Source organism: Hydra viridissima, unplaced genomic scaffold, assembly GCF_058129835.1.
Source record: "Hydra viridissima isolate aposymbiotic clone 2 unplaced genomic scaffold, HvirCarnegie_v1 scaffold_5, whole genome shotgun sequence".
NCBI classification, from domain to species: domain Eukaryota; kingdom Metazoa; phylum Cnidaria; class Hydrozoa; order Anthoathecata; family Hydridae; genus Hydra; species Hydra viridissima.
The window spans coordinates 408117-434589 of record NW_028324304.1 but is presented as its reverse complement, the minus strand read 5'-3'; the positions used below and the strand labels follow the sequence as shown (position 1 = coordinate 434589).

Below are 26473 nucleotides of genomic sequence, written 5' to 3'. Positions count from 1 at the left end.
AGATGTTTCCATCTATGTAGGGTAAAAGTCGCGCTTCCAGCGCATAATAAAAACAAAAAGAAACGCAAAAAGACAGTAATTGAACTTCAAACAATTTTAATCATGTCTGGTCGCGGTAAAGGAGGAAAAGGACTTGGAAAAGGAGGCGCAAAGCGTCATCGCAAGATTTTACGTGATAACATCCAAGGAATCACAAAGCCCGCCATACGTCGTCTAGCTCGTCGCGGTGGTGTTAAGCGTATCTCTGGACTTATCTACGAGGAGACTCGAGGCGTTCTAAAAGTCTTTTTGGAAAACGTTATTCGCGACGCTGTAACATACACAGAGCATGCCAAGAGAAAGACAGTCACCGCTATGGACGTTGTCTACGCATTAAAAAGACAAGGTCGCACATTGTACGGCTTTGGTGGTTAAAAGGGGAACACCTCAGCAATCAAAAACGGCTATTTTTATAGCCACACATCTGTTTTAAACGTTAATAGGCAATCTAGAACTTGAACGCTGCACCGCGATAAGCAGAGGGGGTGTGTAAAAACGGTTTAGTTTACCAGTTTCAGTTTGTTTCAATCGAAATGAAAAGCAATTGAATTGATTTCTAAGTAATGTTTTTTAGCGAGGCATAGTTTAACTGAGTGTTTAGAGTAGACGCTTGACACATAAAGTGTTTTGCTCACCATCATCGGGCTAGAAAGGTGATTTTTATCTAAAGCGCTGCTTTAAGTCTGATTTCCTAAAGATGCGCGCAATACATTTGAAAAAAAAAAGAAAAAAGAAAAAAGGAGCAAAAGTGTGGTAGTAGCAGCAAATAATAACGATGGGTGGGTCATAAGGGCTAAGGTTTTGATCAAAAGCAAAAAGGTGGCGCTCAAGTAGTTGTTGAAAGATTTTCTCACGCGTTTACCTACTGTAATAACTTTTTGTATCCAAAGTGGATGCAAAAGCTATACGTTTAAACATCAAAAAAAGCAAGTCTAGAAAAGCGCTCGCTCTTTAGACGCGGTGTCGCAATTTAAAACGAGCAAACAATGGCTGCCTAGCTATTGCATTTTAAGTACTTTCTCTCTACTACAATTTAAGGCGTTCTAATGCGTACAATGCTTTTACAAGATGTGTGGCTATGAAAATAGCCGTTTAGATAGCGCTCCATCTATTTACTGCTGGTGTACTTAGTAACAGCCTTGGTGCCTTCGCTCACTGCGTGTTTGGCCAACTCACCGGGAAGTAAGAGGCGCACAGCTGTTTGAATTTCACGCGAAGAGATGGTTGATTTCTTGTTTTGGAGGGCTAGTCGTGAAGCTTCTGAAGCGATTCTTTCAAAAATGTCGTTGACGAAAGAATTCATGATGCTCATCGCTTTGGAAGAAACACCAACATCAGGGTGAACTTGCTTCAAGACGTTGTAAATGTAAATGGCGTAGGATTCTCGCCTCTTTCTCTTGCGCTTTTTGTCTCCAGTACCAGCGATCTTGCCGCCTTTCTTACCAGCGCGTTTTTCCCCCTTTTTGGCCACCTTGGGCGCTTGTTTTCCTCCGGCCTTTGGAGCGTCAGACATGTCGACGAGTTTTAGAGAATTGAAATTTGAAATTACAAGCAACCGAATCACTTCCTATATAAAGCGCAGTTGTGGTCTCCAATTCGAGAACATTTCTGTTTCTCGCAAGCTCATTGGTTCTTCAAAGATTAACTAATTTGCGCATTGTTTGACGGAGTTTTTCTATTCGTTAAAAAAAGTGCAGTTCGAGACCAAATGTTTTTGATAAGAAAAAGGAATTTTGTAAGTTGATTTCAAAGCGCGCACAAATATCTCTAGGTTGTCTCTCGTTGTTTCTCAGTGTAAGAAATTAAAATGTCAGGACGTGGAAAAGGAGGAAAAGCTAAAGCCAAGGCAAAGACTCGATCGTTCAGAGCCGGACTTCAGTTTCCAGTCGGTCGTGTTCACCGATTTTTGCGCAAAGGACACTACGCCAATCGCATCGGTTCAGGCGCACCTGTCTATTTAGCTGCTGTTTTGGAGTATCTCTCCGCCGAAATTTTGGAGTTGGCCGGTAACGCTGCTCGTGACAATAAGAAAGCTAGAATCATTCCTCGACACTTACAGTTAGCTGTTCGCAATGACGAAGAGTTGAACAAGTTGTTGTCAGGTGTTACTATAGCCAGTGGCGGTGTGCTGCCAAACATACAAGCCGTTTTGCTTCCCAAGAAGAACGAAAAGGTTCCAAAACCAGCAGCCAAATAAACGGTACTCTGAACACAAGATAAAAAATAAAGGCTATTTTCATAGCCACACATCTGTTAAAAACATGACGGCATGAGCTTAAACACACTAAGGAGAATATAAAGAAGTGTGTGTGTGTGTGTGTGTGTGTGTGTGTGTGTGTGTGTGTGTGTGTGTGTGTAAGGAAGGGAGGGGAGGGGGGTTCAAAATCTCTTTTTAAAGCTGTTAGGGGATAAAAAGAGCACACGCATCCCGTTACAAAAAAATACATGGTGGGGTTTACACGCCATCTTTGAAACGTTTTAAGTTATAACCTGAGGGAGAAAAAACAGTTCGGTTACCTCACAGGTCACGTGCATGTTCAAGATTCCAAGTTTTGAAAGGATCCAACGTAACTTGAATAAAAAGTGAACACGCACGTGCCCAGATTGGCGACCATCTATAGGCTGTAGGAAAATAACAAAGAAGATTTAAGCGCCTCCGTAAGAATTTAGCTCCCTTAGGATTTCAGCAAAAAAGTATATTTAGCGGAGAAAAAAACAAAGAGCGAGGTTAAGCAGCAGTGACGGCATTAGCATCAGCAGCAGCAACAAAAACAAAACAAAACAAAAAAAAACAAACAAAAAAGCGGCAGCACGAAAAAAAAAAAAAAAAAAAAAAATTTCCGTTTTTTACACTTGCGTGTTTGTCTGTGTGTAATCCTTAATTGCATGGTTTTTTGTTGTTGGTTTTACCTTGTCATTTTTCTTCTGCGCACGTTCTCTTGGTCAGTAGTTTTTTGAAATGCGAAAAAAAACGTCAACGAAAAGAAGTGAACGGGTCATTGCACGTCATGTCTAACAAACAAGAGGGGTAAAGACAAAGACGTCCGCTGTCGAAAACTCATACATACTCCAAGCTGACACACTCTTGAGACACTTCGAAATAAAGCAAATGATCAAAGTCATAACACTTGACAAAGTCGAAACAAAAATCACAGCATGCGCAGACAACCCTTTATTTTACATTAAAGGAAAAAAACGTAAAGCTAGAACTAAACATTCCTTCAATTAAAACACGTCAAACTTGCGACGGGCACAAAACTCAACATATAACAAAGTTACGACGCTCTAGTTCTTTTACATTTTGTTTTCTAAATGACCCGTCCCTAAAACCCCGGAAAGAATAAAACGCGACAGTCGAGAAGTTGGCCAATACCTTTTTTCACAGTAACTATCAGGTGTTTCTCGCAACGTCGGATGGGTTGCTGAAACCTTAAAAAAGAACTTTAAAAAGCTTGTGGGGTAGCGTTAGTTCTCATGCTATTTTAACAAAGTACTAAAACTTTAGTTAAAGTAATAAGATTTTACAAAGTAGCTACATTTTAATTATTGTCCTCATTTATCGTCATCTATCGTCATTTTTCACGTATCTGCCTAACTTAGTACCTAACAAACTAACTAAGATACAAACTAACTAACTGAATGACTAACTAACTGACTGACTAACCAACTAACTGACTGACTGACTAACTAACTAACTGACTGACTAACTAACTAACTAACTAACTGATTGACTAACTAACTAACTAACTAACTAACTAACTAACTAACTAACTAACTAACTAACTAACTAACTAACTAACTAACTAACTAACTAACTAACTAACTAACTAACTAACTAACTAACTAACTAACTAACTAACTAACTAACTAACTAAATAACTAACTAACTAACTAACTAACCAACTAACTCACTGAGAGACTAACTAACTAACTAACTAACTAACTGACTAACTAACTAACTGACTAACTAACTAACTAACTAACTAACTAACTAACTAACTAACTAACTAACTAACTAACTAACTAACTAACTAACTAACTAACTAACTAACTAACTAACTAACTAACTAACTAACTAACTAACTAACTAAGTAGCTTACTTTGTATTTGTTTTTCAATTATGAACGAGTTCCTTGCAAGATAGATATTTCTGTTGCATTTGTTAGCCTTTATTTTTAGCAAAAATAAAATTCCAACTGGTGCTTTTCTAATGTCAAGGACCTCGCTAAGGCTAAAGCAGCTAAGCCTAATGGTTATGATGTTATAAAGCGGAGAAAAATGAACTTTTCTGAAAATGAAAAAACGAGAGATGGAATTGATCTGCAATAACTTCGGTTGTGAACACCTTATAACTGATGCCTCGCGCGATTTTAATAACTTTGCATCATGCAAAAGCCGTTTTCACGAGTGTTAAAGTGTCATTTTTGAAATGCCAGTTATGAGCGCATGAAATCAAAAGCGAAATTTGCACTTTGAAAAGCAAACGGAAATGTAGAGCATCTTTTAAAATCGCCATATTCTAATTCAGTTTTGCCTTTATGAACTTGAACAAAAGTTGCATGCCTTCCCAAGACTGCACAATTGTAAAGAAAACACCAAGCTTCGCTCGAACGATGACTATGAAGACGAAGAACCGAATGGACCCCGTATTGTGCATTCGTCACTCATTCTCTTATCTCCTCAAACGTTTTTTTACCGTTACCTTCCATAATGAATTTTATTTTTTATTTATTTTTTTTTTTTACGATGTCCAGAACTTTCAGGTTGCTAAGTTTTTCCTTTTTTTCTAGTGTCCGCGACTTTATATATGTTGACTGCGTTATCGCAGTTTTAGCCTTCGATCGTTTTTGTTAACGAACACGAATAAGCACAACATAGTGTTCCTTTTTCATGGAATGTTCTTTGTTGTGTCTCTGTGTTTAGAAAAAGAATTGGTCTGAACTAAAAATCGTCGTTAGTACGCGTTGCTAACGCATTAAATATTCCAGCAATCGCGCGTGTTTGTGCCCTTCGCCTCTATTGAGTTTGTATGGTACCAAATGCTTAGAAGAGATTGGCATAAGCTTTTTTGGGAAGCCATATGGTTCAGTTTCTTGATGAAATTAAGCTGCTTTGTCCAGAGTAAGTAGCGCTGATGTTATTTGGCCATGCGCGCACTCGATTGCTTTTAAAGACTATTTTTTCGATGTTTTGATGCGATACCTTTCGCTTCTAACATGCTGTGGCACCGAAACGCCGCAATTTACAAAGCGTCACTATTCTTTAGAAGATTTCAAAACTAATGAAGCTTTAAGAGAGCGAGAGACGCGAGCTGTGGAGGTTTGCCTGTCAACACGAAAACACACTTTGCAGTCTGACGGTGGAGCAAAAAAAAAAAAAAAAAAGTCTCCTCGACAGTCCGCATAAAACTCCGCTTGAAAAATAAAAACATCTAAACATCTAGAAGTTTTATAAAAACGAACGCAACGTTTCTCTGAAACACGACAAAAAAAAAATGACTGAAGCTGCATCTCCGAAAAAGGCCACAAAGAAGTCTGCGCCTAAAAAGCCTGCTGATCATGCTCCCTACAAGGCGATGATTGTCGATGCTATTAATTCGCTTAAAGAACGCAAAGGGTCGTCAAGACAAGCTATCGCCAAGCACGTCAAGGCCAACAACAAGGTGGGTGAAAACGTCGATTCGCAAGTCAAGATTAATTTAAAGCGCATGGTGGTTGCTGGCGAGCTCGTACAAGTGAAAGGAACTGGCGCGTCGGGTTCTTTTAGAATTGCAGCTAAGCCCAAACCGTTAAAGAAGCCTGCTGCAGTCGCCAAGAAGCACAAAAAAGAAGCCAAAGAAGTAAAGAAGCCTGCTGAAAAGAAGAGCACGCCAAAAAAGAAAGCTGCGTCAGTGAAAAAAGTCGCACAAAAAGAGAAAGTGAAAAAAGCTACTCCTAAGAAAAAAGTGACTCCCGCAAAAAAGAGCGCCCAGAAACCGGTTGCTAAAAAGCCCGCAGTAAAGAAAGTGAAAGCGACACCTAAGAAGAAAGCTGCAGCCAAGAAAACCATCGCAAAAGTGGAAAAGAAATAACCTAACCTACCCCGCTTTTTGTCAAACGGCTATTTTCATAGCCACACATCTTTCTAAAAACAAAGTTCCAGGCGTAGAACTTGTTTACTTTGTGTTTGTTTGTTTGTTGTTTTTTTTTTTTGTTTTGTTTTGTTTTAAGGCACTAAGCCGACAACGTTTTTAACAGATTTGTGGCTATGAAAATAGCCGTTTTGTTTAGAAGCACCATTTTTTAAGCTCGCTCTCCTCTGATTCTTCTCGCCAACTGAATGTCTTTTGGCATAATAGTGACACGCTTTGCATGGATGGCGCACAAGTTGGTATCTTCGAAGAGACCCACTAAGTAGGCTTCTGAAGCTTCTTGTAAGGCCATGACGGCGGTGCTTTGGAAACGCAAGTCAGTCTTGAAATCTTGAGCTATTTCGCGAACCAATCGCTGGAAGGGTAGTTTTCTGATTAGGAGCTCTGTCGATTTTTGGTATCTTCGGATCTCTCTCAAAGCTACGGTACCGGGTCGGTATCTGTGGGGTTTCTTTACTCCGCCGGTAGCCGGGGCACTCTTTCTTGCTGCTTTTGTTGCCAGCTGCTTTCTCGGTGCTTTACCGCCGGTAGATTTTCTAGCTGTTTGTTTTGTGCGGGCCATTGTAAGTTACGCTTACACTTATCAGTTTAAGTTGAACTTTTGAAGTTTTTCAATTTAACGCGTTTTGTTGACATTTTTAGACTTTGCCGCGACTTAAAGCTGCATTCTGATTGGTGCTAAGAAAGTGCTCTTTGATTGGTTCAAGTACAAATGCAAAATAAGGCATTAAGGCCACGTAGGCGTGTTTTTTGGCTACGGGAAAAGAGAGCGCGTTTGTCTCGCCTCTACAATTTCTGCTTTTTTAAACACTTCAAAGACAGGTCGACGTAGTGGAATTCCGAAAAGAAACTTTTCTGCTCTGTTTGCGAACGGATAAAAGCGTTAAATGCGAAAACGCGCGTTAAAAACAAGGCAGTTTGTTTTGGTTTTTTTTTTTTTTGTTTTTTTGGTTCAGATGGCTTTTTGACGAAGGACCGTTGCGATTGGTTGTTTGACGAAGATGTTTCCATCTATGTAGGGTAAAAGTCGCGCTTCCAGCGCATAATAAAAACAAAAAGAAACGCAAAAAGACAGTAATTGAACTTCAAACAATTTTAATCATGTCTGGTCGCGGTAAAGGAGGAAAAGGACTTGGAAAAGGAGGCGCAAAGCGTCATCGCAAGATTTTACGTGATAACATCCAAGGAATCACAAAGCCCGCCATACGTCGTCTAGCTCGTCGCGGTGGTGTTAAGCGTATCTCTGGACTTATCTACGAGGAGACTCGAGGCGTTCTAAAAGTCTTTTTGGAAAACGTTATTCGCGACGCTGTAACATACACAGAGCATGCCAAGAGAAAGACAGTCACCGCTATGGACGTTGTCTACGCATTAAAAAGACAAGGTCGCACATTGTACGGCTTTGGTGGTTAAAAGGGGAACACCTCAGCAATCAAAAACGGCTATTTTTATAGCCACACATCTGTTTTAAACGTTAATAGGCAATCTAGAACTTGAACGCTGCACCGCGATAAGCAGAGGGGGTGTGTAAAAACGGTTTAGTTTACCAGTTTCAGTTTGTTTCAATCGAAATGAAAAGCAATTGAATTGATTTCTAAGTAATGTTTTTTAGCGAGGCATAGTTTAACTGAGTGTTTAGAGTAGACGCTTGACACATAAAGTGTTTTGCTCACCATCATCGGGCTAGAAAGGTGATTTTTATCTAAAGCGCTGCTTTAAGTCTGATTTCCTAAAGATGCGCGCAATACATTTGAAAAAAAAAAGAAAAAAGAAAAAAGGAGCAAAAGTGTGGTAGTAGCAGCAAATAATAACGATGGGTGGGTCATAAGGGCTAAGGTTTTGATCAAAAGCAAAAAGGTGGCGCTCAAGTAGTTGTTGAAAGATTTTCTCACGCGTTTACCTACTGTAATAACTTTTTGTATCCAAAGTGGATGCAAAAGCTATACGTTTAAACATCAAAAAAAGCAAGTCTAGAAAAGCGCTCGCTCTTTAGACGCGGTGTCGCAATTTAAAACGAGCAAACAATGGCTGCCTAGCTATTGCATTTTAAGTACTTTCTCTCTACTACAATTTAAGGCGTTCTAATGCGTACAATGCTTTTACAAGATGTGTGGCTATGAAAATAGCCGTTTAGATAGCGCTCCATCTATTTACTGCTGGTGTACTTAGTAACAGCCTTGGTGCCTTCGCTCACTGCGTGTTTGGCCAACTCACCGGGAAGTAAGAGGCGCACAGCTGTTTGAATTTCACGCGAAGAGATGGTTGATTTCTTGTTTTGGAGGGCTAGTCGTGAAGCTTCTGAAGCGATTCTTTCAAAAATGTCGTTGACGAAAGAATTCATGATGCTCATCGCTTTGGAAGAAACACCAACATCAGGGTGAACTTGCTTCAAGACGTTGTAAATGTAAATGGCGTAGGATTCTCGCCTCTTTCTCTTGCGCTTTTTGTCTCCAGTACCAGCGATCTTGCCGCCTTTCTTACCAGCGCGTTTTTCCCCCTTTTTGGCCACCTTGGGCGCTTGTTTTCCTCCGGCCTTTGGAGCGTCAGACATGTCGACGAGTTTTAGAGAATTGAAATTTGAAATTACAAGCAACCGAATCACTTCCTATATAAAGCGCAGTTGTGGTCTCCAATTCGAGAACATTTCTGTTTCTCGCAAGCTCATTGGTTCTTCAAAGATTAACTAATTTGCGCATTGTTTGACGGAGTTTTTCTATTCGTTAAAAAAAGTGCAGTTCGAGACCAAATGTTTTTGATAAGAAAAAGGAATTTTGTAAGTTGATTTCAAAGCGCGCACAAATATCTCTAGGTTGTCTCTCGTTGTTTCTCAGTGTAAGAAATTAAAATGTCAGGACGTGGAAAAGTGGAAAAGGAGGAAAAGCTAAAGCCAAGGCAAAGACTCGATCGTTCAGAGCCGGACTTCAGTTTCCAGTCGGTCGTGTTCACCGATTTTTGCGCAAAGGACACTACGCCAATCGCATCGGTTCAGGCGCACCTGTCTATTTAGCTGCTGTTTTGGAGTATCTCTCCGCCGAAATTTTGGAGTTGGCCGGTAACGCTGCTCGTGACAATAAGAAAGCTAGAATCATTCCTCGACACTTACAGTTAGCTGTTCGCAATGACGAAGAGTTGAACAAGTTGTTGTCAGGTGTTACTATAGCCAGTGGCGGTGTGCTGCCAAACATACAAGCCGTTTTGCTTCCCAAGAAGAACGAAAAGGTTCCAAAACCAGCAGCCAAATAAACGGTACTCTGAACACAAGATAAAAAATAAAGGCTATTTTCATAGCCACACATCTGTTAAAAACATGACGGCATGAGCTTAAACACACTAAGGAGAATATAAAGAAGTGTGTGTGTGTGTGTGTGTGTGTGTGTGTGTGTGTGTGTGTGTGTGTGTGTAAGGAAGGGAGGGGAGGGGGGTTCAAAATCTCTTTTTAAAGCTGTTAGGGGATAAAAAGAGCACACGCATCCCGTTACAAAAAAATACATGGTGGGGTTTACACGCCATCTTTGAAACGTTTTAAGTTATAACCTGAGGGAGAAAAAACAGTTCGGTTACCTCACAGGTCACGTGCATGTTCAAGATTCCAAGTTTTGAAAGGATCCAACGTAACTTGAATAAAAAGTGAACACGCACGTGCCCAGATTGGCGACCATCTATAGGCTGTAGGAAAATAACAAAGAAGATTTAAGCGCCTCCGTAAGAATTTAGCTCCCTTAGGATTTCAGCAAAAAAGTATATTTAGCGGAGAAAAAAACAAAGAGCGAGGTTAAGCAGCAGTGACGGCATTAGCATCAGCAGCAGCAACAAAAACAAAACAAAACAAAAAAAAACAAACAAAAAAGCGGCAGCACGAAAAAAAAAAAAAAAAAAAAAAATTTCCGTTTTTTACACTTGCGTGTTTGTCTGTGTGTAATCCTTAATTGCATGGTTTTTTGTTGTTGGTTTTACCTTGTCATTTTTCTTCTGCGCACGTTCTCTTGGTCAGTAGTTTTTTGAAATGCGAAAAAAAACGTCAACGAAAAGAAGTGAACGGGTCATTGCACGTCATGTCTAACAAACAAGAGGGGTAAAGACAAAGACGTCCGCTGTCGAAAACTCATACATACTCCAAGCTGACACACTCTTGAGACACTTCGAAATAAAGCAAATGATCAAAGTCATAACACTTGACAAAGTCGAAACAAAAATCACAGCATGCGCAGACAACCCTTTATTTTACATTAAAGGAAAAAAACGTAAAGCTAGAACTAAACATTCCTTCAATTAAAACCTTGCGACGGGCACAAAACTCAACATATAACAAAGTTACGACGCTCTAGTTCTTTTACATTTTGTTTTCTAAATGACCCGTCCCTAAAACCCCGGAAAGAATAAAACGCGACAGTCGAGAAGTTGGCCAATACCTTTTTTCACAGTAACTATCAGGTGTTTCTCGCAACGTCGGATGGGTTGCTGAAACCTTAAAAAAGAACTTTAAAAAGCTTGTGGGGTAGCGTTAGTTCTCATGCTATTTTAACAAAGTACTAAAACTTTAGTTAAAGTAATAAGATTTTACAAAGTAGCTACATTTTAATTATTGTCCTCATTTATCGTCATCTATCGTCATTTTTCACGTATCTGCCTAACTTAGTACCTAACAAACTAACTAAGATACAAACTAACTAACTGAATGACTAACTAACTGACTGACTAACCAACTAACTGACTGACTGACTAACTAACTAACTGACTGACTAACTAACTAACTAACTAACTGATTGACTAACTAACTAACTAACTAACCAACTAACTAACTAACTAACTAACTAACTAACTAACTAACTAACTAACTAACTAACTAACTAACTAACTAACTAACTAACTAACTAACTAACTAACTAACTAACTAACTAACTAACTAACTAACTAACTAACTAAATAACTAACTAACTAACTAACTAACCAACTAACTCACTGAGAGACTAACTAACTAACTAACTAACTAACTGACTAACTAACTAACTGACTAACTAACTAACTAACTAACTAACTAACTAACTAACTAACTAACTAACTAACTAACTAACTAACTAACTAACTAACTAACTAACTAACTAACTAACTAACTAACTAACTAACTAACTAACTAACTAACTAACTAAGTAGCTTACTTTGTATTTGTTTTTCAATTATGAACGAGTTCCTTGCAAGATAGATATTTCTGTTGCATTTGTTAGCCTTTATTTTTAGCAAAAATAAAATTCCAACTGGTGCTTTTCTAATGTCAAGGACCTCGCTAAGGCTAAAGCAGCTAAGCCTAATGGTTATGATGTTATAAAGCGGAGAAAAATGAACTTTTCTGAAAATGAAAAAACGAGAGATGGAATTGATCTGCAATAACTTCGGTTGTGAACACCTTATAACTGATGCCTCGCGCGATTTTAATAACTTTGCATCATGCAAAAGCCGCCAAATTCACTTTTCACGAGTGTTAAAGTGTCATTTTTGAAATGCCAGTTATGAGCGCATGAAATCAAAAGCGAAATTTGCACTTTGAAAAGCAAACGGAAATGTAGAGCATCTTTTAAAATCGCCATATTCTAATTCAGTTTTGCCTTTATGAACTTGAACAAAAGTTGCATGCCTTCCCAAGACTGCACAATTGTAAAGAAAACACCAAGCTTCGCTCGAACGATGACTATGAAGACGAAGAACCGAATGGACCCCGTATTGTGCATTCGTCACTCATTCTCTTATCTCCTCAAACGTTTTTTTACCGTTACCTTCCATAATGAATTTTATTTTTTATTTATTTTTTTTTTTTACGATGTCCAGAACTTTCAGGTTGCTAAGTTTTTCCTTTTTTTCTAGTGTCCGCGACTTTATATATGTTGACTGCGTTATCGCAGTTTTAGCCTTCGATCGTTTTTGTTAACGAACACGAATAAGCACAACATAGTGTTCCTTTTTCATGGAATGTTCTTTGTTGTGTCTCTGTGTTTAGAAAAAGAATTGGTCTGAACTAAAAATCGTCGTTAGTACGCGTTGCTAACGCATTAAATATTCCAGCAATCGCGCGTGTTTGTGCCCTTCGCCTCTATTGAGTTTGTATGGTACCAAATGCTTAGAAGAGATTGGCATAAGCTTTTTTGGGAAGCCATATGGTTCAGTTTCTTGATGAAATTAAGCTGCTTTGTCCAGAGTAAGTAGCGCTGATGTTATTTGGCCATGCGCGCACTCGATTGCTTTTAAAGACTATTTTTTCGATGTTTTGATGCGATACCTTTCGCTTCTAACATGCTGTGGCACCGAAACGCCGCAATTTACAAAGCGTCACTATTCTTTAGAAGATTTCAAAACTAATGAAGCTTTAAGAGAGCGAGAGACGCGAGCTGTGGAGGTTTGCCTGTCAACACGAAAACACACTTTGCAGTCTGACGGTGGAGCAAAAAAAAAAAAAAAAAAGTCTCCTCGACAGTCCGCATAAAACTCCGCTTGAAAAATAAAAACATCTAAACATCTAGAAGTTTTATAAAAACGAACGCAACGTTTCTCTGAAACACGACAAAAAAAAAATGACTGAAGCTGCATCTCCGAAAAAGGCCACAAAGAAGTCTGCGCCTAAAAAGCCTGCTGATCATGCTCCCTACAAGGCGATGATTGTCGATGCTATTAATTCGCTTAAAGAACGCAAAGGGTCGTCAAGACAAGCTATCGCCAAGCACGTCAAGGCCAACAACAAGGTGGGTGAAAACGTCGATTCGCAAGTCAAGATTAATTTAAAGCGCATGGTGGTTGCTGGCGAGCTCGTACAAGTGAAAGGAACTGGCGCGTCGGGTTCTTTTAGAATTGCAGCTAAGCCCAAACCGTTAAAGAAGCCTGCTGCAGTCGCCAAGAAGCACAAAAAAGAAGCCAAAGAAGTAAAGAAGCCTGCTGAAAAGAAGAGCACGCCAAAAAAGAAAGCTGCGTCAGTGAAAAAAGTCGCACAAAAAGAGAAAGTGAAAAAAGCTACTCCTAAGAAAAAAGTGACTCCCGCAAAAAAGAGCGCCCAGAAACCGGTTGCTAAAAAGCCCGCAGTAAAGAAAGTGAAAGCGACACCTAAGAAGAAAGCTGCAGCCAAGAAAACCATCGCAAAAGTGGAAAAGAAATAACCTAACCTACCCCGCTTTTTGTCAAACGGCTATTTTCATAGCCACACATCTTTCTAAAAACAAAGTTCCAGGCGTAGAACTTGTTTACTTTGTGTTTGTTTGTTTGTTGTTTTTTTTTTTTGTTTTGTTTTGTTTTAAGGCACTAAGCCGACAACGTTTTTAACAGATTTGTGGCTATGAAAATAGCCGTTTTGTTTAGAAGCACCATTTTTTAAGCTCGCTCTCCTCTGATTCTTCTCGCCAACTGAATGTCTTTTGGCATAATAGTGACACGCTTTGCATGGATGGCGCACAAGTTGGTATCTTCGAAGAGACCCACTAAGTAGGCTTCTGAAGCTTCTTGTAAGGCCATGACGGCGGTGCTTTGGAAACGCAAGTCAGTCTTGAAATCTTGAGCTATTTCGCGAACCAATCGCTGGAAGGGTAGTTTTCTGATTAGGAGCTCTGTCGATTTTTGGTATCTTCGGATCTCTCTCAAAGCTACGGTACCGGGTCGGTATCTGTGGGGTTTCTTTACTCCGCCGGTAGCCGGGGCACTCTTTCTTGCTGCTTTTGTTGCCAGCTGCTTTCTCGGTGCTTTACCGCCGGTAGATTTTCTAGCTGTTTGTTTTGTGCGGGCCATTGTAAGTTACGCTTACACTTATCAGTTTAAGTTGAACTTTTGAAGTTTTTCAATTTAACGCGTTTTGTTGACATTTTTAGACTTTGCCGCGACTTAAAGCTGCATTCTGATTGGTGCTAAGAAAGTGCTCTTTGATTGGTTCAAGTACAAATGCAAAATAAGGCATTAAGGCCACGTAGGCGTGTTTTTTGGCTACGGGAAAAGAGAGCGCGTTTGTCTCGCCTCTACAATTTCTGCTTTTTTAAACACTTCAAAGACAGGTCGACGTAGTGGAATTCCGAAAAGAAACTTTTCTGCTCTGTTTGCGAACGGATAAAAGCGTTAAATGCGAAAACGCGCGTTAAAAACAAGGCAGTTTGTTTTGGTTTTTTTTTTTTTTGTTTTTTTGGTTCAGATGGCTTTTTGACGAAGGACCGTTGCGATTGGTTGTTTGACGAAGATGTTTCCATCTATGTAGGGTAAAAGTCGCGCTTCCAGCGCATAATAAAAACAAAAAGAAACGCAAAAAGACAGTAATTGAACTTCAAACAATTTTAATCATGTCTGGTCGCGGTAAAGGAGGAAAAGGACTTGGAAAAGGAGGCGCAAAGCGTCATCGCAAGATTTTACGTGATAACATCCAAGGAATCACAAAGCCCGCCATACGTCGTCTAGCTCGTCGCGGTGGTGTTAAGCGTATCTCTGGACTTATCTACGAGGAGACTCGAGGCGTTCTAAAAGTCTTTTTGGAAAACGTTATTCGCGACGCTGTAACATACACAGAGCATGCCAAGAGAAAGACAGTCACCGCTATGGACGTTGTCTACGCATTAAAAAGACAAGGTCGCACATTGTACGGCTTTGGTGGTTAAAAGGGGAACACCTCAGCAATCAAAAACGGCTATTTTTATAGCCACACATCTGTTTTAAACGTTAATAGGCAATCTAGAACTTGAACGCTGCACCGCGATAAGCAGAGGGGGTGTGTAAAAACGGTTTAGTTTACCAGTTTCAGTTTGTTTCAATCGAAATGAAAAGCAATTGAATTGATTTCTAAGTAATGTTTTTTAGCGAGGCATAGTTTAACTGAGTGTTTAGAGTAGACGCTTGACACATAAAGTGTTTTGCTCACCATCATCGGGCTAGAAAGGTGATTTTTATCTAAAGCGCTGCTTTAAGTCTGATTTCCTAAAGATGCGCGCAATACATTTGAAAAAAAAAAGAAAAAAGAAAAAAGGAGCAAAAGTGTGGTAGTAGCAGCAAATAATAACGATGGGTGGGTCATAAGGGCTAAGGTTTTGATCAAAAGCAAAAAGGTGGCGCTCAAGTAGTTGTTGAAAGATTTTCTCACGCGTTTACCTACTGTAATAACTTTTTGTATCCAAAGTGGATGCAAAAGCTATACGTTTAAACATCAAAAAAAGCAAGTCTAGAAAAGCGCTCGCTCTTTAGACGCGGTGTCGCAATTTAAAACGAGCAAACAATGGCTGCCTAGCTATTGCATTTTAAGTACTTTCTCTCTACTACAATTTAAGGCGTTCTAATGCGTACAATGCTTTTACAAGATGTGTGGCTATGAAAATAGCCGTTTAGATAGCGCTCCATCTATTTACTGCTGGTGTACTTAGTAACAGCCTTGGTGCCTTCGCTCACTGCGTGTTTGGCCAACTCACCGGGAAGTAAGAGGCGCACAGCTGTTTGAATTTCACGCGAAGAGATGGTTGATTTCTTGTTTTGGAGGGCTAGTCGTGAAGCTTCTGAAGCGATTCTTTCAAAAATGTCGTTGACGAAAGAATTCATGATGCTCATCGCTTTGGAAGAAACACCAACATCAGGGTGAACTTGCTTCAAGACGTTGTAAATGTAAATGGCGTAGGATTCTCGCCTCTTTCTCTTGCGCTTTTTGTCTCCAGTACCAGCGATCTTGCCGCCTTTCTTACCAGCGCGTTTTTCCCCCTTTTTGGCCACCTTGGGCGCTTGTTTTCCTCCGGCCTTTGGAGCGTCAGACATGTCGACGAGTTTTAGAGAATTGAAATTTGAAATTACAAGCAACCGAATCACTTCCTATATAAAGCGCAGTTGTGGTCTCCAATTCGAGAACATTTCTGTTTCTCGCAAGCTCATTGGTTCTTCAAAGATTAACTAATTTGCGCATTGTTTGACGGAGTTTTTCTATTCGTTAAAAAAAGTGCAGTTCGAGACCAAATGTTTTTGATAAGAAAAAGGAATTTTGTAAGTTGATTTCAAAGCGCGCACAAATATCTCTAGGTTGTCTCTCGTTGTTTCTCAGTGTAAGAAATTAAAATGTCAGGACGTGGAAAAGGAGGAAAAGCTAAAGCCAAGGCAAAGACTCGATCGTTCAGAGCCGGACTTCAGTTTCCAGTCGGTCGTGTTCACCGATTTTTGCGCAAAGGACACTACGCCAATCGCATCGGTTCAGGCGCACCTGTCTATTTAGCTGCTGTTTTGGAGTATCTCTCCGCCGAAATTTTGGAGTTGGCCGGTAACGCTGCTCGTGACAATAAGAAAGCTAGAATCATTCCTCGACACTTACAGTTAGCTGTTCGCAATGACGAAGAGTTGAACAAGTTGTTGTCAGGTGTTACTATAGCCAGTGGCGGTGTGCTGCCAAACATACAAGCCGTTTTGCTTCCCAAGAAGAACGAAAAGGTTCCAAAACCAGCAGCCAAATAAACGGTACTCTGAACACAAGATAAAAAATAAAGGCTATTTTCATAGCCACACATCTGTTAAAAACATGACGGCATGAGCTTAAACACACTAAGGAGAATATAAAGAAGTGTGTGTGTGTGTGTGTGTGTGTGTGTGTGTGTGTGTGTGTGTGTGTGTGTGTAAGGAAGGGAGGGGAGGGGGGTTCAAAATCTCTTTTTAAAGCTGTTAGGGGATAAAAAGAGCACACGCATCCCGTTACAAAAAAATACATGGTGGGGTTTACACGCCATCTTTGAAACGTTTTAAGTTATAACCTGAGGGAGAAAAAACAGTTCGGTTACCTCACAGGTCACGTGCATGTTCAAGATTCCAAGTTTTGAAAGGATCCAACGTAACTTGAATAAAAAGTGAACACGCACGTGCCCAGATTGGCGACCATCTATAGGCTGTAGGAAAATAACAAAGAAGATTTAAGCGCCTCCGTAAGAATTTAGCTCCCTTAGGATTTCAGCAAAAAAGTATATTTAGCGGAGAAAAAAACAAAGAGCGAGGTTAAGCAGCAGTGACGGCATTAGCATCAGCAGCAGCAACAAAAACAAAACAAAACAAAAAAAAACAAACAAAAAAGCGGCAGCACGAAAAAAAAAAAAAAAAAAAAAAATTTCCGTTTTTTACACTTGCGTGTTTGTCTGTGTGTAATCCTTAATTGCATGGTTTTTTGTTGTTGGTTTTACCTTGTCATTTTTCTTCTGCGCACGTTCTCTTGGTCAGTAGTTTTTTGAAATGCGAAAAAAAACGTCAACGAAAAGAAGTGAACGGGTCATTGCACGTCATGTCTAACAAACAAGAGGGGTAAAGACAAAGACGTCCGCTGTCGAAAACTCATACATACTCCAAGCTGACACACTCTTGAGACACTTCGAAATAAAGCAAATGATCAAAGTCATAACACTTGACAAAGTCGAAACAAAAATCACAGCATGCGCAGACAACCCTTTATTTTACATTAAAGGAAAAAAACGTAAAGCTAGAACTAAACATTCCTTCAATTAAAACACGTCAAACTTGCGACGGGCACAAAACTCAACATATAACAAAGTTACGACGCTCTAGTTCTTTTACATTTTGTTTTCTAAATGACCCGTCCCTAAAACCCCGGAAAGAATAAAACGCGACAGTCGAGAAGTTGGCCAATACCTTTTTTCACAGTAACTATCAGGTGTTTCTCGCAACGTCGGATGGGTTGCTGAAACCTTAAAAAAGAACTTTAAAAAGCTTGTGGGGTAGCGTTAGTTCTCATGCTATTTTAACAAAGTACTAAAACTTTAGTTAAAGTAATAAGATTTTACAAAGTAGCTACATTTTAATTATTGTCCTCATTTATCGTCATCTATCGTCATTTTTCACGTATCTGCCTAACTTAGTACCTAACAAACTAACTAAGATACAAACTAACTAACTGAATGACTAACTAACTGACTGACTAACCAACTAACTGACTGACTGACTAACTAACTAACTGACTGACTAACTAACTAACTAACTAACTGATTGACTAACTAACTAACTAACTAACCAACTAACTAACTAACTAACTAACTAACTAACTAACTAACTAACTAACTAACTAACTAACTAACTAACTAACTAACTAACTAACTAACTAACTAACTAACTAACTAACTAACTAACTAACTAAATAACTAACTAACTAACTAACTAACCAACTAACTCACTGAGAGACTAACTAACTAACTAACTAACTAACTGACTAACTAACTAACTGACTAACTAACTAACTAACTAACTAACTAACTAACTAACTAACTAACTAACTAACTAACTAACTAACTAACTAACTAACTAACTAACTAACTAACTAACTAACTAACTAACTAACTAACTAACTAACTAACTAACTAAGTAGCTTACTTTGTATTTGTTTTTCAATTATGAACGAGTTCCTTGCAAGATAGATATTTCTGTTGCATTTGTTAGCCTTTATTTTTAGCAAAAATAAAATTCCAACTGGTGCTTTTCTAATGTCAAGGACCTCGCTAAGGCTAAAGCAGCTAAGCCTAATGGTTATGATGTTATAAAGCGGAGAAAAATGAACTTTTCTGAAAATGAAAAAACGAGAGATGGAATTGATCTGCAATAACTTCGGTTGTGAACACCTTATAACTGATGCCTCGTGCGATTTTAATAACTTTGCATCATGCAAAAGCCGCCAAATTCACTTTTCACGAGTGTTAAAGTGTCATTTTTGAAATGCCAGTTATGAGCGCATGAAATCAAAAGCGAAATTTGCACTTTGAAAAGCAAACGGAAATGTAGAGCATCTTTTAAAATCGCCATATTCTAATTCAGTTTTGCCTTTATGAACTTGAACAAAAGTTGCATGCCTTCCCAAGACTGCACAATTGTAAAGAAAACACCAAGCTTCGCTCGAACGATGACTATGAAGACGAAGAACCGAATGGACCCCGTATTGTGCATTCGTCACTCATTCTCTTATCTCCTCAAACGTTTTTTTACCGTTACCTTCCATAATGAATTTTATTTTTTATTTATTTTTTTTTTTTACGATGTCCAGAACTTTCAGGTTGCTAAGTTTTTCCTTTTTTTCTAGTGTCCGCGACTTTATATATGTTGACTGCGTTATCGCAGTTTTAGCCTTCGATCGTTTTTGTTAACGAACACGAATAAGCACAACATAGTGTTCCTTTTTCATGGAATGTTCTTTGTTGTGTCTCTGTGTTTAGAAAAAGAATTGGTCTGAACTAAAAATCGTCGTTAGTACGCGTTGCTAACGCATTAAATATTCCAGCAATCGCGCGTGTTTGTGCCCTTCGCCTCTATTGAGTTTGTATGGTACCAAATGCTTAGAAGAGATTGGCATAAGCTTTTTTGGGAAGCCATATGGTTCAGTTTCTTGATGAAATTAAGCTGCTTTGTCCAGAGTAAGTAGCGCTGATGTTATTTGGCCATGCGCGCACTCGATTGCTTTTAAAGACTATTTTTTCGATGTTTTGATGCGATACCTTTCGCTTCTAACATGCTGTGGCACCGAAACGCCGCAATTTACAAAGCGTCACTATTCTTTAGAAGATTTCAAAACTAATGAAGCTTTAAGAGAGCGAGAGACGCGAGCTGTGGAGGTTTGCCTGTCAACACGAAAACACACTTTGCAGTCTGACGGTGGAGCAAAAAAAAAAAAAAAAAAGTCTCCTCGACAGTCCGCATAAAACTCCGCTTGAAAAATAAAAACATCTAAACATCTAGAAGTTTTATAAAAACGAACGCAACGTTTCTCTGAAACACGACAAAAAAAAAATGACTGAAGCTGCATCTCCGAAAAAGGCCACAAAGAAGTCTGCGCCTAAAAAGCCTGCTGATCATGCTCCCTACAAGGCGATGATTGTCGATGCTATTAATTCGCTTAAAGAACGCAAAGGGTCGTCAAGACAAGCTATCGCCAAGCACGTCAAGGCCAACAACAAGGTGGGTGAAAACGTCGATTCGCAAGTCAAGATTAATTTAAAGCGCATGGTGGTTGCTGGCGAGCTCGTACAAGTGAAAGGAACTGGCGCGTCGGGTTCTTTTAGAATTGCAGCTAAGCCCAAACCGTTAAAGAAGCCTGCTGCAGTCGCCAAGAAGCACAAAAAAGAAGCCAAAGAAGTAAAGAAGCCTGCTGAAAAGAAGAGCACGCCAAAAAAGAAAGCTGCGTCAGTGAAAAAAGTCGCACAAAAAGAGAAAGTGAAAAAAGCTACTCCTAAGAAAAAAGTGACTCCCGCAAAAAAGAGCGCCCAGAAACCGGTTGCTAAAAAGCCCGCAGTAAAGAAAGTGAAAGCGACACCTAAGAAGAAAGCTGCAGCCAAGAAAACCATCGCAAAAGTGGAAAAGAAATAACCTAACCTACCCCGCTTTTTGTCAAACGGCTATTTTCATAGCCACACATCTTTCTAAAAACAAAGTTCCAGGCGTAGAACTTGTTTACTTTGTGTTTGTTTGTTTGTTGTTTTTTTTTTTTGTTTTGTTTTGTTTTAAGGCACTAAGCCGACAACGTTTTTAACAGATTTGTGGCTATGAAAATAGCCGTTTTGTTTAGAAGCACCATTTTTTAAGCTCGCTCTCCTCTGATTCTTCTCGCCAACTGAATGTCTTTTGGCATAATAGTGACACGCTTTGCATGGATGGCGCACAAGTTGGTATCTTCGAAGAGACCCACTAAGTAGGCTTCTGAAGCTTCTTGTAAGGCCATGACGGCGGTGCTTTGGAAACGCAAGTCAGTCTTGAAATCTTGAGCTATTTCGCGAACCAATCGCTGGAAGGGTAGTTTTCTGATTAGGAGCTCTGTCGATTTTTGGTATCTTCGGATCTCTCTCAAAGCTACGGTACCGGGTCGGTATCTGTGGGGTTTCTTTACTCCGCCGGTAGCCGGGGCACTCTTTCTTGCTGCTTTTGTTGCCAGCTGCTTTCTCGGTGCTTTACCGCCGGTAGATTTTCTAGCTGTTTGTTTTGTGCGGGCCATTGTAAGTTACGCTTACACTTATCAGTTTAAGTTGAACTTTTGAAGTTTTTCAATTTAACGCGTTTTGTTGACATTTTTAGACTTTGCCGCGACTTAAAGCTGCATTCTGATTGGTGCTAAGAAAGTGCTCTTTGATTGGTTCAAGTACAAATGCAAAATAAGGCATTAAGGCCACGTAGGCGTGTTTTTTGGCTACGGGAAAAGAGAGCGCGTTTGTCTCGCCTCTACAATTTCTGCTTTTTTAAACACTTCAAAGACAGGTCGACGTAGTGGAATTCCGAAAAGAAACTTTTCTGCTCTGTTTGCGAACGGATAAAAGCGTTAAATGCGAAAACGCGCGTTAAAAACAAGGCAGTTTGTTTTGGTTTTTTTTTTTTTTGTTTTTTTGGTTCAGATGGCTTTTTGACGAAGGACCGTTGCGATTGGTTGTTTGACGAAGATGTTTCCATCTATGTAGGGTAAAAGTCGCGCTTCCAGCGCATAATAAAAACAAAAAGAAACGCAAAAAGACAGTAATTGAACTTCAAACAATTTTAATCATGTCTGGTCGCGGTAAAGGAGGAAAAGGACTTGGAAAAGGAGGCGCAAAGCGTCATCGCAAGATTTTACGTGATAACATCCAAGGAATCACAAAGCCCGCCATACGTCGTCTAGCTCGTCGCGGTGGTGTTAAGCGTATCTCTGGACTTATCTACGAGGAGACTCGAGGCGTTCTAAAAGTCTTTTTGGAAAACGTTATTCGCGACGCTGTAACATACACAGAGCATGCCAAGAGAAAGACAGTCACCGCTATGGACGTTGTCTACGCATTAAAAAGACAAGGTCGCACATTGTACGGCTTTGGTGGTTAAAAGGGGAACACCTCAGCAATCAAAAACGGCTATTTTTATAGCCACACATCTGTTTTAAACGTTAATAGGCAATCTAGAACTTGAACGCTGCACCGCGATAAGCAGAGGGGGTGTGTAAAAACGGTTTAGTTTACCAGTTTCAGTTTGTTTCAATCGAAATGAAAAGCAATTGAATTGATTTCTAAGTAATGTTTTTTAGCGAGGCATAGTTTAACTGAGTGTTTAGAGTAGACGCTTGACACATAAAGTGTTTTGCTCACCATCATCGGGCTAGAAAGGTGATTTTTATCTAAAGCGCTGCTTTAAGTCTGATTTCCTAAAGATGCGCGCAATACATTTGAAAAAAAAAAGAAAAAAGAAAAAAGGAGCAAAAGTGTGGTAGTAGCAGCAAATAATAACGATGGGTGGGTCATAAGGGCTAAGGTTTTGATCAAAAGCAAAAAGGTGGCGCTCAAGTAGTTGTTGAAAGATTTTCTCACGCGTTTACCTACTGTAATAACTTTTTGTATCCAAAGTGGATGCAAAAGCTATACGTTTAAACATCAAAAAAAGCAAGTCTAGAAAAGCGCTCGCTCTTTAGACGCGGTGTCGCAATTTAAAACGAGCAAACAATGGCTGCCTAGCTATTGCATTTTAAGTACTTTCTCTCTACTACAATTTAAGGCGTTCTAATGCGTACAATGCTTTTACAAGATGTGTGGCTATGAAAATAGCCGTTTAGATAGCGCTCCATCTATTTACTGCTGGTGTACTTAGTAACAGCCTTGGTGCCTTCGCTCACTGCGTGTTTGGCCAACTCACCGGGAAGTAAGAGGCGCACAGCTGTTTGAATTTCACGCGAAGAGATGGTTGATTTCTTGTTTTGGAGGGCTAGTCGTGAAGCTTCTGAAGCGATTCTTTCAAAAATGTCGTTGACGAAAGAATTCATGATGCTCATCGCTTTGGAAGAAACACCAACATCAGGGTGAACTTGCTTCAAGACGTTGTAAATGTAAATGGCGTAGGATTCTCGCCTCTTTCTCTTGCGCTTTTTGTCTCCAGTACCAGCGATCTTGCCGCCTTTCTTACCAGCGCGTTTTTCCCCCTTTTTGGCCACCTTGGGCGCTTGTTTTCCTCCGGCCTTTGGAGCGTCAGACATGTCGACGAGTTTTAGAGAATTGAAATTTGAAATTACAAGCAACCGAATCACTTCCTATATAAAGCGCAGTTGTGGTCTCCAATTCGAGAACATTTCTGTTTCTCGCAAGCTCATTGGTTCTTCAAAGATTAACTAATTTGCGCATTGTTTGACGGAGTTTTTCTATTCGTTAAAAAAAGTGCAGTTCGAGACCAAATGTTTTTGATAAGAAAAAGGAATTTTGTAAGTTGATTTCAAAGCGCGCACAAATATCTCTAGGTTGTCTCTCGTTGTTTCTCAGTGTAAGAAATTAAAATGTCAGGACGTGGAAAAGGAGGAAAAGCTAAAGCCAAGGCAAAGACTCGATCGTTCAGAGCCGGACTTCAGTTTCCAGTCGGTCGTGTTCACCGATTTTTGCGCAAAGGACACTACGCCAATCGCATCGGTTCAGGCGCACCTGTCTATTTAGCTGCTGTTTTGGAGTATCTCTCCGCCGAAATTTTGGAGTTGGCCGGTAACGCTGCTCGTGACAATAAGAAAGCTAGAATCATTCCTCGACACTTACAGTTAGCTGTTCGCAATGACGAAGAGTTGAACAAGTTGTTGTCAGGTGTTACTATAGCCAGTGGCGGTGTGCTGCCAAACATACAAGCCGTTTTGCTTCCCAAGAAGAACGAAAAGGTTCCAAAACCAGCAGCCAAATAAACGGTACTCTGAACACAAGATAAAAAATAAAGGCTATTTTCATAGCCACACATCTGTTAAAAACATGACGGCATGAGCTTAAACACACTAAGGAGAATATAAAGAAGTGTGTGTGTGTGTGTGTGTGTGTGTGTGTGTGTGTGTGTGTGTGTGTGTGTGTGTAAGGAAGGGAGGGGAGGGGGGTTCAAAATCTCTTTTTAAAGCTGTTAGGGGATAAAAAGAGCACACGCATCCCGTTACAAAAAAATACATGGTGGGGTTTACACGCCATCTTTGAAACGTTTTAAGTTATAACCTGAGGGAGAAAAAACAGTTCGGTTACCTCACAGGTCACGTGCATGTTCAAGATTCCAAGTTTTGAAAGGATCCAACGTAACTTGAATAAAAAGTGAACACGCACGTGCCCAGATTGGCGACCATCTATAGGCTGTAGGAAAATAACAAAGAAGATTTAAGCGCCTCCGTAAGAATTTAGCTCCCTTAGGATTTCAGCAAAAAAGTATATTTAGCGGAGAAAAAAACAAAGAGCGAGGTTAAGCAGCAGTGACGGCATTAGCATCAGCAGCAGCAACAAAAACAAAACAAAACAAAAAAAAACAAACAAAAAAGCGGCAGCACGAAAAAAAAAAAAAAAAAAAAAAATTTCCGTTTTTTACACTTGCGTGTTTGTCTGTGTGTAATCCTTAATTGCATGGTTTTTTGTTGTTGGTTTTACCTTGTCATTTTTCTTCTGCGCACGTTCTCTTGGTCAGTAGTTTTTTGAAATGCGAAAAAAAACGTCAACGAAAAGAAGTGAACGGGTCATTGCACGTCATGTCTAACAAACAAGAGGGGTAAAGACAAAGACGTCCGCTGTCGAAAACTCATACATACTCCAAGCTGACACACTCTTGAGACACTTCGAAATAAAGCAAATGATCAAAGTCATAACACTTGACAAAGTCGAAACAAAAATCACAGCATGCGCAGACAACCCTTTATTTTACATTAAAGGAAAAAAACGTAAAGCTAGAACTAAACATTCCTTCAATTAAAACACGTCAAACTTGCGACGGGCACAAAACTCAACATATAACAAAGTTACGACGCTCTAGTTCTTTTACATTTTGTTTTCTAAATGACCCGTCCCTAAAACCCCGGAAAGAATAAAACGCGACAGTCGAGAAGTTGGCCAATACCTTTTTTCACAGTAACTATCAGGTGTTTCTCGCAACGTCGGATGGGTTGCTGAAACCTTAAAAAAGAACTTTAAAAAGCTTGTGGGGTAGCGTTAGTTCTCATGCTATTTTAACAAAGTACTAAAACTTTAGTTAAAGTAATAAGATTTTACAAAGTAGCTACATTTTAATTATTGTCCTCATTTATCGTCATCTATCGTCATTTTTCACGTATCTGCCTAACTTAGTACCTAACAAACTAACTAAGATACAAACTAACTAACTGAATGACTAACTAACTGACTGACTAACCAACTAACTGACTGACTGACTAACTAACTAACTGACTGACTAACTAACTAACTAACTAACTGATTGACTAACTAACTAACTAACTAACCAACTAACTAACTAACTAACTAACTAACTAACTAACTAACTAACTAACTAACTAACTAACTAACTAACTAACTAACTAACTAACTAACTAACTAACTAACTAAATAACTAACTAACTAACTAACTAACCAACTAACTCACTGAGAGACTAACTAACTAACTAACTAACTAACTGACTAACTAACTAACTGACTAACTAACTAACTAACTAACTAACTAACTAACTAACTAACTAACTAACTAACTAACTAACTAACTAACTGATTGACTAACTAACTAACTAACTAACTGACTAACTAACTAACTGACTAACTAACTAACTAACTAACTAACTAACTAACTAACTAAGTAGCTTACTTTGTATTTGTTTTTCAATTATGAACGAGTTCCTTGCAAGATAGATATTTCTGTTGCATTTGTTAGCCTTTATTTTTAGCAAAAATAAAATTCCAACTGGTGCTTTTCTAATGTCAAGGACCTCGCTAAGGCTAAAGCAGCTAAGCCTAATGGTTATGATGTTATAAAGCGGAGAAAAATGAACTTTTCTGAAAATGAAAAAACGAGAGATGGAATTGATCTGCAATAACTTCGGTTGTGAACACCTTATAACTGATGCCTCGCGCGATTTTAATAACTTTGCATCATGCAAAAGCCGCCAAATTCACTTTTCACGAGTGTTAAAGTGTCATTTTTGAAATGCCAGTTATGAGCGCATGAAATCAAAAGCGAAATTTGCACTTTGAAAAGCAAACGGAAATGTAGAGCATCTTTTAAAATCGCCATATTCTAATTCAGTTTTGCCTTTATGAACTTGAACAAAAGTTGCATGCCTTCCCAAGACTGCACAATTGTAAAGAAAACACCAAGCTTCGCTCGAACGATGACTATGAAGACGAAGAACCGAATGGACCCCGTATTGTGCATTCGTCACTCATTCTCTTATCTCCTCAAACGTTTTTTTACCGTTACCTTCCATAATGAATTTTATTTTTTATTTATTTTTTTTTTTTACGATGTCCAGAACTTTCAGGTTGCTAAGTTTTTCCTTTTTTTCTAGTGTCCGCGACTTTATATATGTTGACTGCGTTATCGCAGTTTTAGCCTTCGATCGTTTTTGTTAACGAACACGAA

The 26473-nt window shown here is 39.3% G+C and overlaps 6 protein-coding genes and 5 pseudogenes across 6 annotated transcripts; 4 read left to right on the top strand and 7 right to left on the bottom strand.

The window, feature by feature from the left end:
* Positions 1-1147: 1147 nt before the first annotated feature.
* Positions 1148-1552, bottom strand: LOC149887545 (late histone H2B.L4 pseudogene; annotated as a pseudogene).
* A 241-nt stretch (positions 1553-1793) lies between these two features.
* LOC149887544 (histone H2A, orphon) lies at positions 1794-2236 on the top strand. Its single transcript, XM_090087641.1, has one exon. The coding sequence runs from the start codon at positions 1847-1849 to the stop codon at positions 2234-2236; it is 390 nt and encodes a 129-aa protein (XP_089943767.1). The 5' UTR covers positions 1794-1846.
* Positions 2237-6320: 4084 nt separating this feature from the next.
* On the bottom strand, positions 6321-6731 carry LOC149887543 (histone H3). The gene has a single exon (XM_090087640.1). The coding sequence runs from the start codon at positions 6729-6731 to the stop codon at positions 6321-6323; it is 411 nt and encodes a 136-aa protein (XP_089943766.1).
* A 1584-nt stretch (positions 6732-8315) lies between these two features.
* Positions 8316-8720, bottom strand: LOC149887542 (late histone H2B.L4 pseudogene; annotated as a pseudogene).
* Positions 8721-9014: 294 nt separating this feature from the next.
* Positions 9015-9412, top strand: LOC149887541 (histone H2A, orphon-like; annotated as a pseudogene).
* A 4104-nt stretch (positions 9413-13516) lies between these two features.
* On the bottom strand, positions 13517-13927 carry LOC149887540 (histone H3). Its single transcript, XM_090087638.1, has one exon. The coding sequence runs from the start codon at positions 13925-13927 to the stop codon at positions 13517-13519; it is 411 nt and encodes a 136-aa protein (XP_089943764.1).
* Positions 13928-15511: 1584 nt separating this feature from the next.
* On the bottom strand, positions 15512-15916 carry LOC149887539 (late histone H2B.L4 pseudogene; annotated as a pseudogene).
* Positions 15917-16157: 241 nt separating this feature from the next.
* LOC149887538 (histone H2A, orphon) lies at positions 16158-16600 on the top strand. Its single transcript, XM_090087637.1, has one exon. The coding sequence runs from the start codon at positions 16211-16213 to the stop codon at positions 16598-16600; it is 390 nt and encodes a 129-aa protein (XP_089943763.1). The 5' UTR covers positions 16158-16210.
* Positions 16601-20702: 4102 nt separating this feature from the next.
* On the bottom strand, positions 20703-21113 carry LOC149887537 (histone H3). The gene has a single exon (XM_090087636.1). It carries the CDS (start codon positions 21111-21113, stop codon positions 20703-20705), a length of 411 nt encoding a protein of 136 aa, XP_089943762.1.
* A 1584-nt stretch (positions 21114-22697) lies between these two features.
* LOC149887536 (late histone H2B.L4 pseudogene) lies at positions 22698-23102 on the bottom strand (annotated as a pseudogene).
* Positions 23103-23343: 241 nt separating this feature from the next.
* On the top strand, positions 23344-23786 carry LOC149887535 (histone H2A, orphon). Its single transcript, XM_090087634.1, has one exon. The coding sequence runs from the start codon at positions 23397-23399 to the stop codon at positions 23784-23786; it is 390 nt and encodes a 129-aa protein (XP_089943760.1). The 5' UTR covers positions 23344-23396.
* The last annotated feature ends 2687 nt before the right edge of the window (positions 23787-26473 follow it).

Bases quoted from the DNA above. Each gene is read 5' to 3' on its own strand.
- LOC149887544 (XM_090087641.1), top strand. From the start codon at position 1,847: ATGTCAGGACGTGGAAAAGGAGGAAAAGCTAAAGCCAAGGCAAAGACT.
- LOC149887543 (XM_090087640.1), bottom strand. From the start codon at position 6,731: ATGGCCCGCACAAAACAAACAGCTAGAAAATCTACCGGCGGTAAAGCA.
- LOC149887540 (XM_090087638.1), bottom strand. From the start codon at position 13,927: ATGGCCCGCACAAAACAAACAGCTAGAAAATCTACCGGCGGTAAAGCA.
- LOC149887538 (XM_090087637.1), top strand. From the start codon at position 16,211: ATGTCAGGACGTGGAAAAGGAGGAAAAGCTAAAGCCAAGGCAAAGACT.
- LOC149887537 (XM_090087636.1), bottom strand. From the start codon at position 21,113: ATGGCCCGCACAAAACAAACAGCTAGAAAATCTACCGGCGGTAAAGCA.
- LOC149887535 (XM_090087634.1), top strand. From the start codon at position 23,397: ATGTCAGGACGTGGAAAAGGAGGAAAAGCTAAAGCCAAGGCAAAGACT.